Below are 13,732 nucleotides of genomic sequence, written 5' to 3' on the forward strand. Positions count from 1 at the left end.
AGGAGAAAGGGATTCATTAACCCTTTTCCCCAACCCAGGAGTTAATAAATTCTGTTCCTATTTTGCCATGGAGAGAACTTTTCCTGATTAATTTCCAGCCACCTGAATTTGTTTTGGATAGAACTGTTTGGCATATCTAAAAATCACTCATTTGCATTCTTCTGTGATGCTCAGAATAGTAAGCTTTGGAGAGTGATTGTCTTTAGGGAAATATTACTTTTCCTCTATGATTAAAAACAAATTCCCAGGGACTTAAAATATTTAACAGTACTCATTGATAACGAGTCCTAAATCAGGCTGACTTTCTATTTAAGAGGAATTTAACATCCCCTCCTATTACTTCCAAAGCATGTTGGTAATGAACTGATATCTACAGAGTGTGTATGTTGCTATCTTATTTCTTTACCAGGTGTGCATTGAAACATACATATGTAGCTGTCACCAGCGTAGTATAAACACTGCTGTGCGGGCAACTCTCAGTCAAATGCTGAGTGACTTGACTTTACAGTTACGACAAAGGCAGGAGAACACGGTGAGCCTCTCGGTACCCACACATTCATCCCGGTCTTGCCAGTGACTCTGTAATCGCATGATGAGTGTCCCACATCTTCTGTGCTTTCCCCTCCCCCGCCAGGGCTGCTTCCTACTGAAACATTGGGAAGGGCTGGCTTGGTTCACTTGAACTTTTATTTATATAAATTAAACCCTTTAAATATGTTTTTGCCTGTTTCCCTCCAAAGTTTAAAGAGAGATTTTTTCCTAGTGGTTTCGGTGATTGTTTTAGTCATTATTTTAAAGCTCACTTTTCTTTTAAAATTGTGTTCTAAACATTGCAGATTGAACAATTTTATATAAAAATATTGTGATGTATTAACAAACAGTGAAGTAAATTCAAAATTATGAAAAATTACTGGCAGTTAATTACGTACCTTGAGACTTGAGGTATATGTTTCTCTTTGTGAGATAGAAGACTGTGGCAGTGAAGAAGCTGAATTTATCTTCTCTCTGTCATCAGAGCCTACTTGAGCTTTTTGCTCTTAACTTGAGCAGATTGTTTAAAATGAGCATTCCTGGGAAAAAATGTAAATGTAATCAGCTTCTTGTATATATTATCTTCTGGGAGTGTTAATGAGGAGATGATTCCTCTTCAAAACTGGTGTGTTTTTTTTTTTTTAAAGTCTGTCTCTAATAATTGAGATTAAAATTTTTTAAAATCTGCAAAAAGTATTCTGAATGAACACTTGTTATTATTTTAGAATAGGATATCTCCAGTGGCAATCCAGAATATCTCAAATTAATTTTATAGAAATGAGTTCATGTTTAACTTCAACTATTTCTGATTTTTAACTTCAATTATCTTCTAATTTTTAGAAAATTAGAAAATTTAGAAAATTATGGAGTTGAGTGAAACACTAGAGATTATCTGGTCAAATTCTTTTATTCCTCAGAAAATCAAGTGGGGAAGATGAAGCTCAGAAAGGTGAAACTGAAATCTAAAGTTAATGAGCTTATCAATGAAAGAGCCAGAACAAATGCCCTGGTCTCCTTACTGAGTCCAGTCCAAGTTATTAACATGTGATCTGGCAGCCAGTGTTTAAAAAAATAAAACACTAATCTGAAAAAAAAAACAAAAAACTGATATTTTGTTTGCTATATCTAAAGCCTGAATTTCTATTAAAAAATTGTTTAAACTTGAGATATTTTTATTACATTAGCTTTCTCTTTGTTAAAAACTATTTTGTTTATACTATGGTTTTGAATATGATGCTGTAGAAATATTAGTTTAAAAGAAATTCAAGTCTGTAAGTAGAAAACATTAAGAGAAAAGAGTATTTTTAATGGAAACAAACCTAAAATGTTGAGAGTCCTTATACTAGTATACAGTCACGTTCCGTCCTTGCTAGACGGCAATGTGGTGGGAAATACTATAACAGTAATGTTTTAAGATGAAGCATTAAAATGAAACTTTTTGTTGTCTCAAAGTGATTTCAATTAGTTTATTATACTTTGAAATTTTTAAGTAGGGGAATTTTAGGTTTTAAGTAAAAAGACTGATTCTAGCTCATCTTGCTCTTCTGTTAGAGTGACAGGTAAGGTGACAGGTGTAGTTGCAGAGGTCTGGATAAAACTGGAGGGTTGTGTGCCTGTAGCCTGTGTATGATGTGGCGAATCAGCCTTCTGGTCCTGCTTGTCACTGACCATCTGGGCTCACCCCATCCGGGGGCAAGATCCCAAATTAGATAGAAAATTAGTGTTTCCTGTTAATTTCCTTTCTATTACTCAGTAGGTCCCTGGAGATGTTTTTGTGTCCCAGAAAAACATGATTCTCAGGATGCTAATATTTGAAGTATGTTTGAAGTCTAGTAGAGGGAGACATAAGTTTTACTACATAAGAATAGTTATTTTTAAAAAGCTATTACAGAGGAGTGGTCCCTAGGGATGGTGAGGCTGCAAGTCCTCCCATGGGACACTAGCATTACTTGGAGAAGATGTGTATAGTGCTTAGCATGACCCATCACTGGAAACACATCACAGGCCATCTCAGAATTAGAAAGACTTAAAGACAGTGGAAAGAAAATAAATCTAGAATGCCAAAAACTTAGCATGAAATGTATCATCAACTTAATGTCTAGTCCCTCTCCATCCCTATGCCCTGGGCAGATTACTCAGTTTGATTTTGTTTTGTATCCTCAGAAACCCTACTATCAAGCATTATTATTGAATTATTTTGATGACGAAAGCCATTGTTAAATTATTATTAAGCATTTTAAAAAGAAAAAATGCCATATGTAACTATCTGGGGGGTAGGAGATAGTAGTTCTCCTCTCCATAAAAATGATTCAGACTGATTTCCTCCAAAAAATGTTGTTCTGACCTTAATATTTAGCCATGTGCTGAGCTGTCGGCATTAACATCGCACTTCCTCAAAATTCTGTGGAAGCTGCTGAGCTTGCAAATTTATGAACAGAGATTAGTAGAAATATGTGCCTGTAACAAGCTTTAAAAAGGTCAGTGCTGTGCCAATAATTTATATCTGGTAGTTAATTGGCATGAAAATGCCTTCTTATTATCCCCCAGTGCTAAGAGGTAGGGAGACTGAAGGGCTGCCTTCCTGTTCTCAACTCAGTAGTCACTGAATTATCCCTACAATGGGAAGTAAGTCTTACTACTAGTAAATATCTTTTCCTTCCTCTTCTCCCTTCCCTCAAGGTTCTGCCTCTACCCTGATAGTCCCAGATCTACCTAGTGATAACCTGGAGTGGTCTGTCTGGTCAGACAATTGAAAGTTAATATCCTCCCCCCTCAAATAGGAGCCTGGTGCTTCTGACTAGCAGCCATCGTGGATGTGTACGTCAAAGTCCAGGAACTTGATCCTTCTTATGACTAAGAATCTGCATTCACTAGGTGCCACTCAGAGTGCTATTTGTGACTTTGGGACAAAGTGTTCTTTGCGCAAAGAGAATGCACATGTTTAGGCAGGTACTGCCCCCAGTCATAGCTCTGCAACACCCTAGAATGATCTAGTGCACCGTGGGGCTTAACCTCCAGGCAGTTGTGGACTCTTGGCTGAGTTATTTTTGAAACTGATAATAACTTAGTTCCAGACATAATAGCCTTTTCATAAGTGCCATGAGTAGTGAAATGCTATCAAGAGCTGGAAGGTGCACCTAGGTAAGTTAGCAGAGCCCAGAACACTCAGATGACATTTTGTTTCCTAGACCTTTCCATTGTTGAACAGTCAGGATTTTTCTTGCCTGAATCTCCTAACTGTCCTGTGTGTGTCTCCCTTACTAGATAATTGAAAACCCGGATGCCCCCCAGGAATTCAGGAGTCAAGGTATTGGATTTGATTTTTGCACGTTCAGTTGAAAAAGTGGGTATAAGAACACCTACTGTGTGCTCAGTATGCAGATGTAACGCTGAGTAAAAGCTCTTGGGCTCTGCTTAGCTTTAATCAGCCATTGTTTCCTTCTGTTCCTACATCCTGTGCCAGCCATACCTGTTCCTGCTCCAACTGTGCCAGGGAAATTAACTCTTCACACACCTTCCTGTTGGAGGCTGGTTTTTGTAGTTACTTTACTCTTCATGAAGTCAGGTTCATTAACTGTTAAAATGAGAACTGGAATACAAAGTGGCAGAAACCTGACTGGCACCAAGTGCTATTACACCTGGAGGATGTTTATGAAGTTTTGTTATGAAAAATAAGTCATCTCACAGGGAAAGACAGACAGCCAGGTTTAAGTAGCAAATGAAATCAAGGTAAGGAACTGTCATTCTGACTCATAGGAAAGGAAAAAATGTCTACTATAATAGACAAGCACTCTGCTTTCTTAAAAATGTTTGATGGTATTGTCTTCTCTAAAAGAGATGAAAAATTCAAATCATCTGATTGAAAAACCAAAATGCCAGTTTTATCTAGGGTTTTATTCAGTAATTTTTAAAATGTTGAGGGTACTTTCATAGTCGTCCAGTGGCTAAGACCCTACACTCCCAATACAGGGAGCCCAGGTTCAATCCCTGGTCAGGGAACTAGATCCCACATGCCACAGAGTTCACATACTGCACTGAAGATCCCAAGGGCCATATCTAAGACCTGGTGCAGTCAAATAAATATTTTTTTAAATGTCGAAAAAAAAACCATTTTACTTTGATATTTTTGCCAGTTAATAATGGGAAGAAAGGGGTGGGGTAGAGAGAAAAGGAAAAAGAGAGGGAATGTAAGGAAGAGAAAGAAGTAGCTAAGCAACCACAATTAGGAGAAAAAGAATAAATGAAAGAAAATGACTGCTTTAGATCATTTTCTAAAGCATTGCTTGAGTGTGTTTTTGTCACATTTCCCTGTATTCTTGGGCTACAAGTACTGCAGTGTCTTTTCACCTTTTGAAACTCTCAGTGGTATGAGCCAAGATTTTTCATCTCTTTTGATTATTGCAGTTCCCACAATGTTTTCACTTTAATATAGGATGATTTTATAAACTAAAGAAGAGATCAAAGTTCTCTTGGTTAAGGATGCATATTTAAATATTGTATCAGCAAAAAATTGATGGACTCATTTGAAATTTACCTAAAATTAAATTTCAGGATTCCTTATGGGTTCATTTATTTTAAACTGTCTTTTATCATTGCACTTTATCATTTCTCAATTTTTTTTTTTTTGCATTTAAGACCTTAAATTCTGAGGATCAGCCATTTCTCATTTCCCTGCCACCTTTCAATTTTATTTTTATTTTTCTTCTTACACTCCTGGCATTTTTTTTCTCCCTCTTCTTTGACCTCATGGTCATTCATTCATGCATTTATACATTCCTCAAATACTTGGCCACGTTTGTATAGACCTCCACAGGTTTTTATTTTAAAAAGGAGATGCTTCCAACTTGTTACTTCCCTTGGCCTAGCAGTTCTGAGACTGTTATTATTTAACCCCACTTGCCAAAGGCAAAACTTAAGCTTAATTGAAGCAAAACTGAAGCTTAACCAAGCTCATGCAGTCAACAAGCTATGGACCAGTACTTGAACAGATTCTGAATTTCAGCCTTTTTCCAGTACAATTCTGTGGGATTTTTATTGCTAGATTCTGGACATGAACGTGTTTGGAGGGAAAATTATTTTTTCTGACATTGACTGTTGCTCCCTGAGGATGCTGGACAAATAGCTGAAATAGGTGGAGATGGTGACTAACTTATTTTGCCCCTTTCCCTAGTTTCCTGCTTTGAAAAGCCCATCTTTCTTTCATGCCACTGTAGTTTATCTCTCTGGGATACAACTCAGATCTGCTCAGAAGACCCAGAAATTCAAGCTATCAGAGAATAAGGGATACATGTATAGTCTGCTGGCCTAAATACTGAGAAAATTGTTATCAATTGTGTTGTTTCTTAAATTAACCAAATTTTTTTTCGTTAAGTGTGAATGAATTTTACTTATAAGTAATAGTCTTGTATTTCCTTCCTGGATTATCTTTTGGGTGTCTTACCTTGGAAAGGAATGATGATATTTAATTCTTCTCTCTGATACTTTTGGTGGCCTGAGGAAGGCTCAGCATCTGAAAATCATCTTTTCAGGTCTGAAAGTATCAAAAGCAGAGGATGGGAAGGAGTGTTGAGGAAGCCTCTAGTGCTCCGCTGCCGATGTCTAATGCTTGTCCCCTCCTCTGTTTGAAGGGTCAACAGTAGAGTCCCTCTGTGATGACCTTGTCTCTGTGCTCACTGTTCTGTGTGAGAAGCTCCAAGCCGCCATCAAGTAAGTGCCTTCAACACTAGTGCTCTGGTCTACTCAGGGCCTCTTTCTGAAGGAACTTTTGCCCACAGCATCACTTAGAGTTGCAGAGTATAGGGACAGTGGTTCCCCACCCCACCCCCCACCATTGGTAAATTCACTGTCATTCCTGAGAAGTGTATTCAGTGATCTTGGGCAAGCCCACCTGGTTGAACATGATTACTGAAGGATGCTATTTTCTAATGGAGGTTAGTGGAAAGAATGTTGGCTAAGAGCTAGTTGATGTGAGGGCTAGTCCTAACCTGGCTCATCTCAGGTGTATGACTCTGAATGAGCCTTCTTATCAAACTATTGCTCCTCTCTCCTCTGCCAAATGGCAGGATTGGCCTGGGTGGTCATTTTCTATTTTTTCTGACATCTCCTGAGTCTGTGAGCTCACACACTTATCTTTTAAAAGACCGTGTTATTCTGACTTTTATATACTTGTCATTTATTTGCATGCCAGTTTAATCAGTGGTATTAGGTTATCTGTGATGTTCATTGCCCCAGCTCTCCAGGCAGTAAGTTGATAACTTATGCATCTGTAGTAAAGCCAAGTCACAAAAAGGCCAGATTTGCCAAGGTGAGATGAAAACCTCTACTAGATACACATATAATTAACTACAACACAGTAGGATTCTAAAGTGCCCTTTGAAATGGAAAATACACATTATTGTTTAATGAAAACTAGACATTCGATAATTCAGAATGTTTTGCTGTAGAATTTTATGTATTGTCATGAGCTGGGAGAAACAGTCCCATTATAGAGACTCTTGAGAGTCCCCTGGACTGCAAGGAGATCCAACCAGTCAGTTCTAAAGGAAACCAACCCGACTATTCATTGGAAGGACTGATGCTGAAGCTGAAGCTCCAACACTTTGGCCACCTGATGCAAGGAACTGACTCACTGGAAAAGACCCTGATGCTGGGAAAGGTTGAAGGAGGGAGAAGGGGGTAACAGAGGATGAGATAGTTGGATAGCATCACCTACTCAATGAACAGGAGTTTGAGCAAACTCCAGGACATAGTGAAGGACAGGGAAACCAGGCGTGCTGCAGTCCATGGGGTTGCAAAGAGTCTGACATGACTGAGTGACTAATACTATGATAAATCACAGTTTATTTACTATTGGTTCAACTGCATTATTTTTGTTGGATTGTGTGTTAGTCACTCTGTCGTATCCGACTCTCTGTGACCCCATGGACTGCAGCCCACCAGGCTCTTCTGTCCATGGAATTTTCCAGGCAAGAATACTGGAGTGGGTTGCCATTTCCTTCTCCAGTTTTGTTGGATTACTGGAGTTAAAAACCCGTGTTTTGCCCCTTACTTGCTCTTGACTTTGATCGAAGATCTCAACCACCCTAAGCTTATATATCCTATAATTGGTAATTATTATCATGTTATTTTATATTAATAATATGCCTAATAATAATATTGAAGTATACCATAATATTGTAATATTATATTAGTAATATAATTTTAACATTAATATACTTAATGATTATAACATGGTTCAATATATTGTTAATTTGCATTATAACCGTAATAGTAATATGTAATATTAGTAATATAAAATATTCTAGGGTTTTTGTATAGATTAAGCTAGAAAATTAACCTAAAAGATTGTCAGTGCCCACGAAGATCAGAATAAACAGAATTAGGTTTATTAACTTCCTATAGCAAGGGAGCCTGTCCACTATGAGGAATGATGGGGCATCCAGTAAAAGGGTGGGTGTTAAGAATTGTTATAGGATTTGTACCTGAGTTGGGTAATGTCAGGTGGATTAAAGGACTTGGATATTCTGTTCAAGAACTGGGTACTGTCAGAAAGTGAGGGACAATTCTAGCATTGAACATCCTATTGAGTTGGCCAAAAAGCTCCTTTGGTTTTTCCATAAAATCTTACAGGAGAACCCCTATGAACTTTTTGGCCAACCCAGTTGTCATCATCTAGACAAGAGGGCTAGATGGGAGCCAGAGTTGTCACTGGAGAATCAGCAAGGGTCAGTTACAGGGGAGGGTGATATTTGGTCATTTTTGTAATTGTACAGATATTTTTAAAATTTCTGTTCAAGTGTGATTATAGATTGCTTTCATCTTGTTCCATCACCATCTTAGAGAGTCCTCATCTGATATTAACATTCTGAGCAAGTGTTGATGTTTCCCAGGGGAACACACAGCTGGCTGTTGCCAGCTGTCAAGGATTCTTCTTCTCGGCCCACCCCCGCTCAGGTCTTAGCATTGTCAGAAAATAAACCAAGGACCACCAAAACTTTGAAAATATAAAAGCTATGTTCATTACTGAGCTGCCAAGGGACAACAAAGAAGTTAAGCTTTTTTTTTTCCTGAGTAGTTTGCTAAAGGAGAAATCTAAGAATTTTAAGTGCTACAAAAGTGCTAGTAATAGCTCAAGGTAATTATTCCATTAATAAATTTAAAAATAGTCATCAAGATAAGTGAGAATGAATCTATGGGTCTATAAATGATACCATTGTTTGTTGGTCCAGAATGAGCTTTTAGCAAAGTCCAGTAAGGACCTGCCTGGCATCTGGGGTTCAGTTCATGTTCTTTAAAACCTGAATGGCTCTAATGTCACCTACAGGGACCCCTACCTGTAGGGAAACCATATGACCTAGTTTACCTTAAACAGTCCTAAGTAATGCTTATTGCATAATAATTATTAAAGACATTCAGATCGATATCTTCCAGGAAGTACTGGTATAAGTAGAATCTTTTTTGCTGCACAGCACATAATAAATATTTGATAAATATTAGCTCTAAAAAGCTTGTTTGCTTTCAGAATTATCAGTGCTAATTCTAGTTTACAGTGGATTTAGGAGTTTCTTACATTAGAAATTTGGACTGTAGATTGTTAGAAAAATACATTGCACAAACATCACAAATGTTCACTTATGTGTATTAGAAACTAAAGGTTATACATTTCTATCAGTCACTGAAAAAATGGAAACATGTGTGAATCGTGTAACTAAAGGATAGGCTTTAACTGGAAAAAAATAACTCATGTGACACGCACGTGGTTTTCTAGGATTTCTCATTGAATATTGGATCAAAGGTGGCTTTAGGCATATTGTTATAGAGCTTCATGATTTTTTTAATAGGATTCTCATAGTCTTGCTTGGTTTTTCAAAGCAATTTCCTTATCATAATTCTGCCTCTAGAGACTTGTTTGGTTATGGTCTTTCCCATCGTGACTGCACTGCCCTATGACAGGGATTCTGTTGCTGTAGAAGCTGAGGTGTAGCAGGTTTAGTGCAGCTTCACTGGGAGACCTTCACCTGATCAGATGATACCATGCCCTTGGCCGCTCTCACTCTGGTGGTTCTATTCATTTTCTTTGTTAGAAAGAAAGACGATGCTTTCTTTCACAATGCTCTTTCTTTCACAGTGCTCTTTTTTCACATCTGTATAGTTTCTTCTGAATTTATTGCTTTAAGTCCTTTTATTTTCTATTGGCTAATCTTGACACCTCTTCTAAGTAGGTTCTTCATCTGAAATCACGCTATGGTCATCCAGTTGAGTTCAGTCGCTCAGTTGTGTCCGACTCTTTGCGACCCCATGGACTGCAGCACACCAGGCTTCCCTGTCCATTACCAACTCCTGGAGCTTACTGAGACTCATGTCCATCGAGTCAATGATGCCATCCAACCATCTGTCGTCCCCTTCTCTGTCGTCCCCTTCTCTGCCGTCCCCTTCTCCTCCTGCCTTCAATCTTTCCCAGCATCAGGGTCTTTTCCAGTGAGTCAGTTCTTCTCATCAGGTGGCCAAAGTATTGGAGTTTTAGCTTCAGCTTTTATGGTCATTACTTCCTCTCAATATCCATTTCCAAAATCAGTGCCTATATACCTCCTTGGGCTTTAGCTTTATAGGGGTGTATACTCATGATATGTTCAGTCTCCTGGGAGCATTCAGAAAATGCTTTCAGGCACACAGCTTAAGTCACATGCCTTGGAGATGCGGTATTAATAGAGCACTTTATTAGTCAGGTTAAGTTACACAATGCTGTTTAAATCCAAGAATTTGGGGGAGAATCACTGGGCTTAGGAAGATATTTCTTCATTCTCTGCTTGTTGGTCTCCCACACCATTTCCCCATTTCCCTCTCTTCCCAGAACAGAATGTCAGAGAGGAATCAGTGAGGCAAGAGTGACCTTCATATTGCACATTCTAATTCCATCCCACTCCTGTGCAATTAACTCTCTCTCTCCCTTTTCTAACTAAATTTGAATCTGTTTCTAAGGGAGGTAAAGTCAAAACAGCTCAAAACAAAACCGATTTTAAGAACTCCAGAGACTGAGGGTATGGTTCCAGGTGGCCTTCACTGTAACCTTGCCAGGCCTCTTCTGCTTCTTCATGGACCCCTGTCATCTACAAGAGCTGTTCTCTGTGGATCTTGAGCCTGGAGGAAATCCAGAGACAGGCAAAGAGTGAGACCAGTAGATACTCAACCTGTTCAAACAAAAGGCCAGGCAGAGTGAGTCACAGGCCTCCTAAGTGAGCACATATTCCCTAGTGTGTGTTGAAAGACTTGACTGGTTTCTAGGCTCCTTTCTGCCCTGTGCATTCCACAGATTCACCTATTGTCAGACAAATATGAAATGTACACCCTGTGCACACACATCTGTGTATCTAGTGAAGGGCCTGCGTGGAAGGTGTGCCTCTAATGAAGTGACTCGTGCCAGGCCATGAGTACTCATTTTGCCAGACTGCAGCAGCCCACAGAAAAGCTGCCGCATTCAGTCTCCAAGGAGATTTCCGGGCCAGTTTCCTTGGCAATGAGCACTCTCTGTCATCGAGTCCGATGCCTTGGGGTTGCCGTATTGCTGTCGCATGCTTTGCTGTTAGGTACTTGTAGGAAACTTGACTGCTTATAACTTTTCTCTGGGTTTATTTCCAGTGATTTCAGAAGTTGAGACTTTTTATTGTCTATAGTTATTTTATTTTGTGATGATCAATTGATGGTTTGAAAGATAAAGATGTTTTTTAATAGGGCATTCAATTATTTTTCTTAATAATGAGTCAAATGATTGGTCAGAAAGACAACCCACTTGGATTTTAATACTTTCTGGTGGATTAGGCAGGAAATTTAGTCCAGGTATAAAAGTGTGCATCTCATAAAGTTACATGCTTTTTAAAAAAAATCTGGTTCTAATGAAGAACTCTATAGTAATAACTGAGAAAAATAATTTGTCCATTGAAAAACACTGGTGCTTTCAAAAAAAATAAGAAAAGCCAAATGCAAGTTAGTAAAGTATTAGCCATCTAAAAGATATCATGGTACATAGTGTCTTGAAAAATTTAGACAATTAAATGTATTAAAATTTAGTATTTCTGGAGTAAACTGTAGACTTAAGTCAATATATCAATATTTGTTCCTTAATGGTAACTGTTAATTTGTTCTTTAATGGTAAGATGTTACTAATAGGATAAACCATGTACAGGGGTGGGTAAAATATGGTCACATTCCGTAGCATGCTACATTTTTCTATAAACCAAAACTTCTAAAAAGTCAAGTTTATTACAGAAAAATCATCCTAATCGGTTTGCTGGGGCTGCCAAAACAAAGTATCACAAACTGTGTATCACAAAAAAAGTGGCTTTAATAACAAAAATGTATTGTCTCATGGTTCTGGAGGCTGGAGATCAGAATGTCATCGGGGTTGGTTTCTTCTCAGCGCTGGGAGGCCTCACTCCTCATCTACTCCCCTTGTCTCTTCACATTGTCTTCCCTCCATATGTATTTCTGTGTCCGAATTTCCATTTTATGAAGATGGTTGTTTAGTTCCTCAGTCACGTCCAACTCTTCGAGACCCCATGAACTGCAGCACGCCAGGCTTCCCTGTCCCTCACCATCTCCCACAGTTTGTTCAAACTCGTGTCCATTGAGTCGATGATGCCATCCAACCATCTCATCCTCTATCGTCCCCTTCTCCTCCTGTCTTCAATCTTTCGCAGCGTCAGGGTCTTTCCCAATGAATTGGCTCTTTGCATCAGGTGGCCAAAGAATTAGAGCTTCACCATCAGTCCTTCCAGTGAATATTCAGGGTTGATTTCCTTTAGGATTGACCAATTTGAGCTCCTTGCTGTCCAAGGGATTCTGAAGAGTCGTCTCCAGCACCACAGTTCGAAAGCATCAATTCTTTGGCACTCAGCCTTCTTTCCACTTCCCTGGTCGCTCAGTCGGTAAAGAGTCTGCCTGCAATGCAGGAGACCCAGGTTCAATCCCTGGGTGGGGAAGATCCCCTGGAGAAGGAAATGGCTACCCACTCCAGTATTCCTGCTTGGAGAATACCATGGACAGGAGAACCTGGTGGGCTGAAGTCCCTGGGGTCACAGAGAGTCAAACACGACTGAGTGACTAACACTTTCAGCCTTCTTTATGGTCTAGCTCTCACACCCATACTTGACTACGGGAAAAACCATAGGATACCAATCCTGTTGAATTAGGATCTACCCTAATAGCTTTGCTTTAACTTCGTTACCTGTGTAAAGACCCCACCTCCAAATAAGACCATGTTTGAGGTACCAGGGATTAGGACTTCAAAGTGTGAAATGGAGGTGGGGGGAGCACAAGGCAACCCATGACATTACCAGCCTCCCCACAAATGAACACTCTGTGATGCCTAACATTTTCTCAAGTGTTTCCCACATATCACCTCTTTAATCTTCCCTTTACTTTGGGTGTGTTTGTATGTTGCTTCTGTTTCCCCGCAGCGACAGCCAGCAGCTGCAGCTCCTGTACCTGGAGTGCATCCTGTCCGTGCTCAGCAGCTCCTCTTCTTCCATGCAGCTGCACCGAGGCTTCACAGACCTCATCTGGTGAGTACTCGTCTTGATGTCCACTCTGACTGCAGGCTAGCCCAGGAGGCTCGCTCTGTCCAGCTGGATCTGTGGGTCCCTTCCCATGGTATCCGTGCCTCTCTTATTGTTCCATCTCTGTGTAAATGTATTAGAGGGAAAGTGTGGAAGCTGCTTTGTTTATATGCACCAGACCAAGTTACAGAGAGTAAAGGATAATTATTGTAACCAACTATGCCTCCCAAGGCCCACCTGCATTTCGTTTACATCATAGGATCATGAAAGCCTATGTTCTAAATCATATAAAATCACCAGTGAATTGCACAAGGGAGATAGTTCACCTTCATAACTGATCCTTCTTCTCAGCCTCACCCGGATACTCTCTCCATCTCAACCTGCAAACTAGTCTCTTAATTACAGTCAGAGATTCACACAAATGATAGGGCCCTCAGGCAGCCAGCAAGTTGCTCTGGGTTCCTGGGCTTATCTGACAGGGAGAAAGTTGAGTGCTATGTATCAGTGTGATATGTGTCAGAAATTTAAATCAACTTCTCAAATGAGGAATATAAGTAATTTCATTATTTATAGTAAAATGAAACTTTATCACTAAGCCATTTAGCACTGTGAGTCCATTTTCTTCATAGAAGATGCTTTCTGATACTTCT

General features: G+C 39.4%; 1 protein-coding gene across 2 annotated transcripts in view; it reads left to right on the plus strand.

The window, feature by feature from the left end:
- ARFGEF3 (ARFGEF family member 3) overlaps positions 1–13,732 on the plus strand; it is a 183,155-nt gene that overhangs the window by 90,081 nt on the left and 79,342 nt on the right. For both annotated transcript variants that reach the window (XM_081528884.1, XM_081528883.1), the window contains 4 exons: positions 410–532; positions 3,796–3,838; positions 6,159–6,237; positions 12,984–13,088. In XM_081528884.1, the coding sequence (XP_081385010.1) occupies positions 410–532; positions 3,796–3,838; positions 6,159–6,237; positions 12,984–13,088 (350 nt within the window). The remainder of the gene's footprint in view (positions 1–409; positions 533–3,795; positions 3,839–6,158; positions 6,238–12,983; positions 13,089–13,732) is intronic.

The sequence above is a fragment of the Giraffa tippelskirchi genome, chromosome 9, assembly GCF_054371585.1.
Source record: "Giraffa tippelskirchi isolate mGirTip1 chromosome 9, T2T-mGirTip1v1.2.pri, whole genome shotgun sequence".
Lineage (NCBI taxonomy): Eukaryota > Metazoa > Chordata > Mammalia > Artiodactyla > Giraffidae > Giraffa > Giraffa tippelskirchi.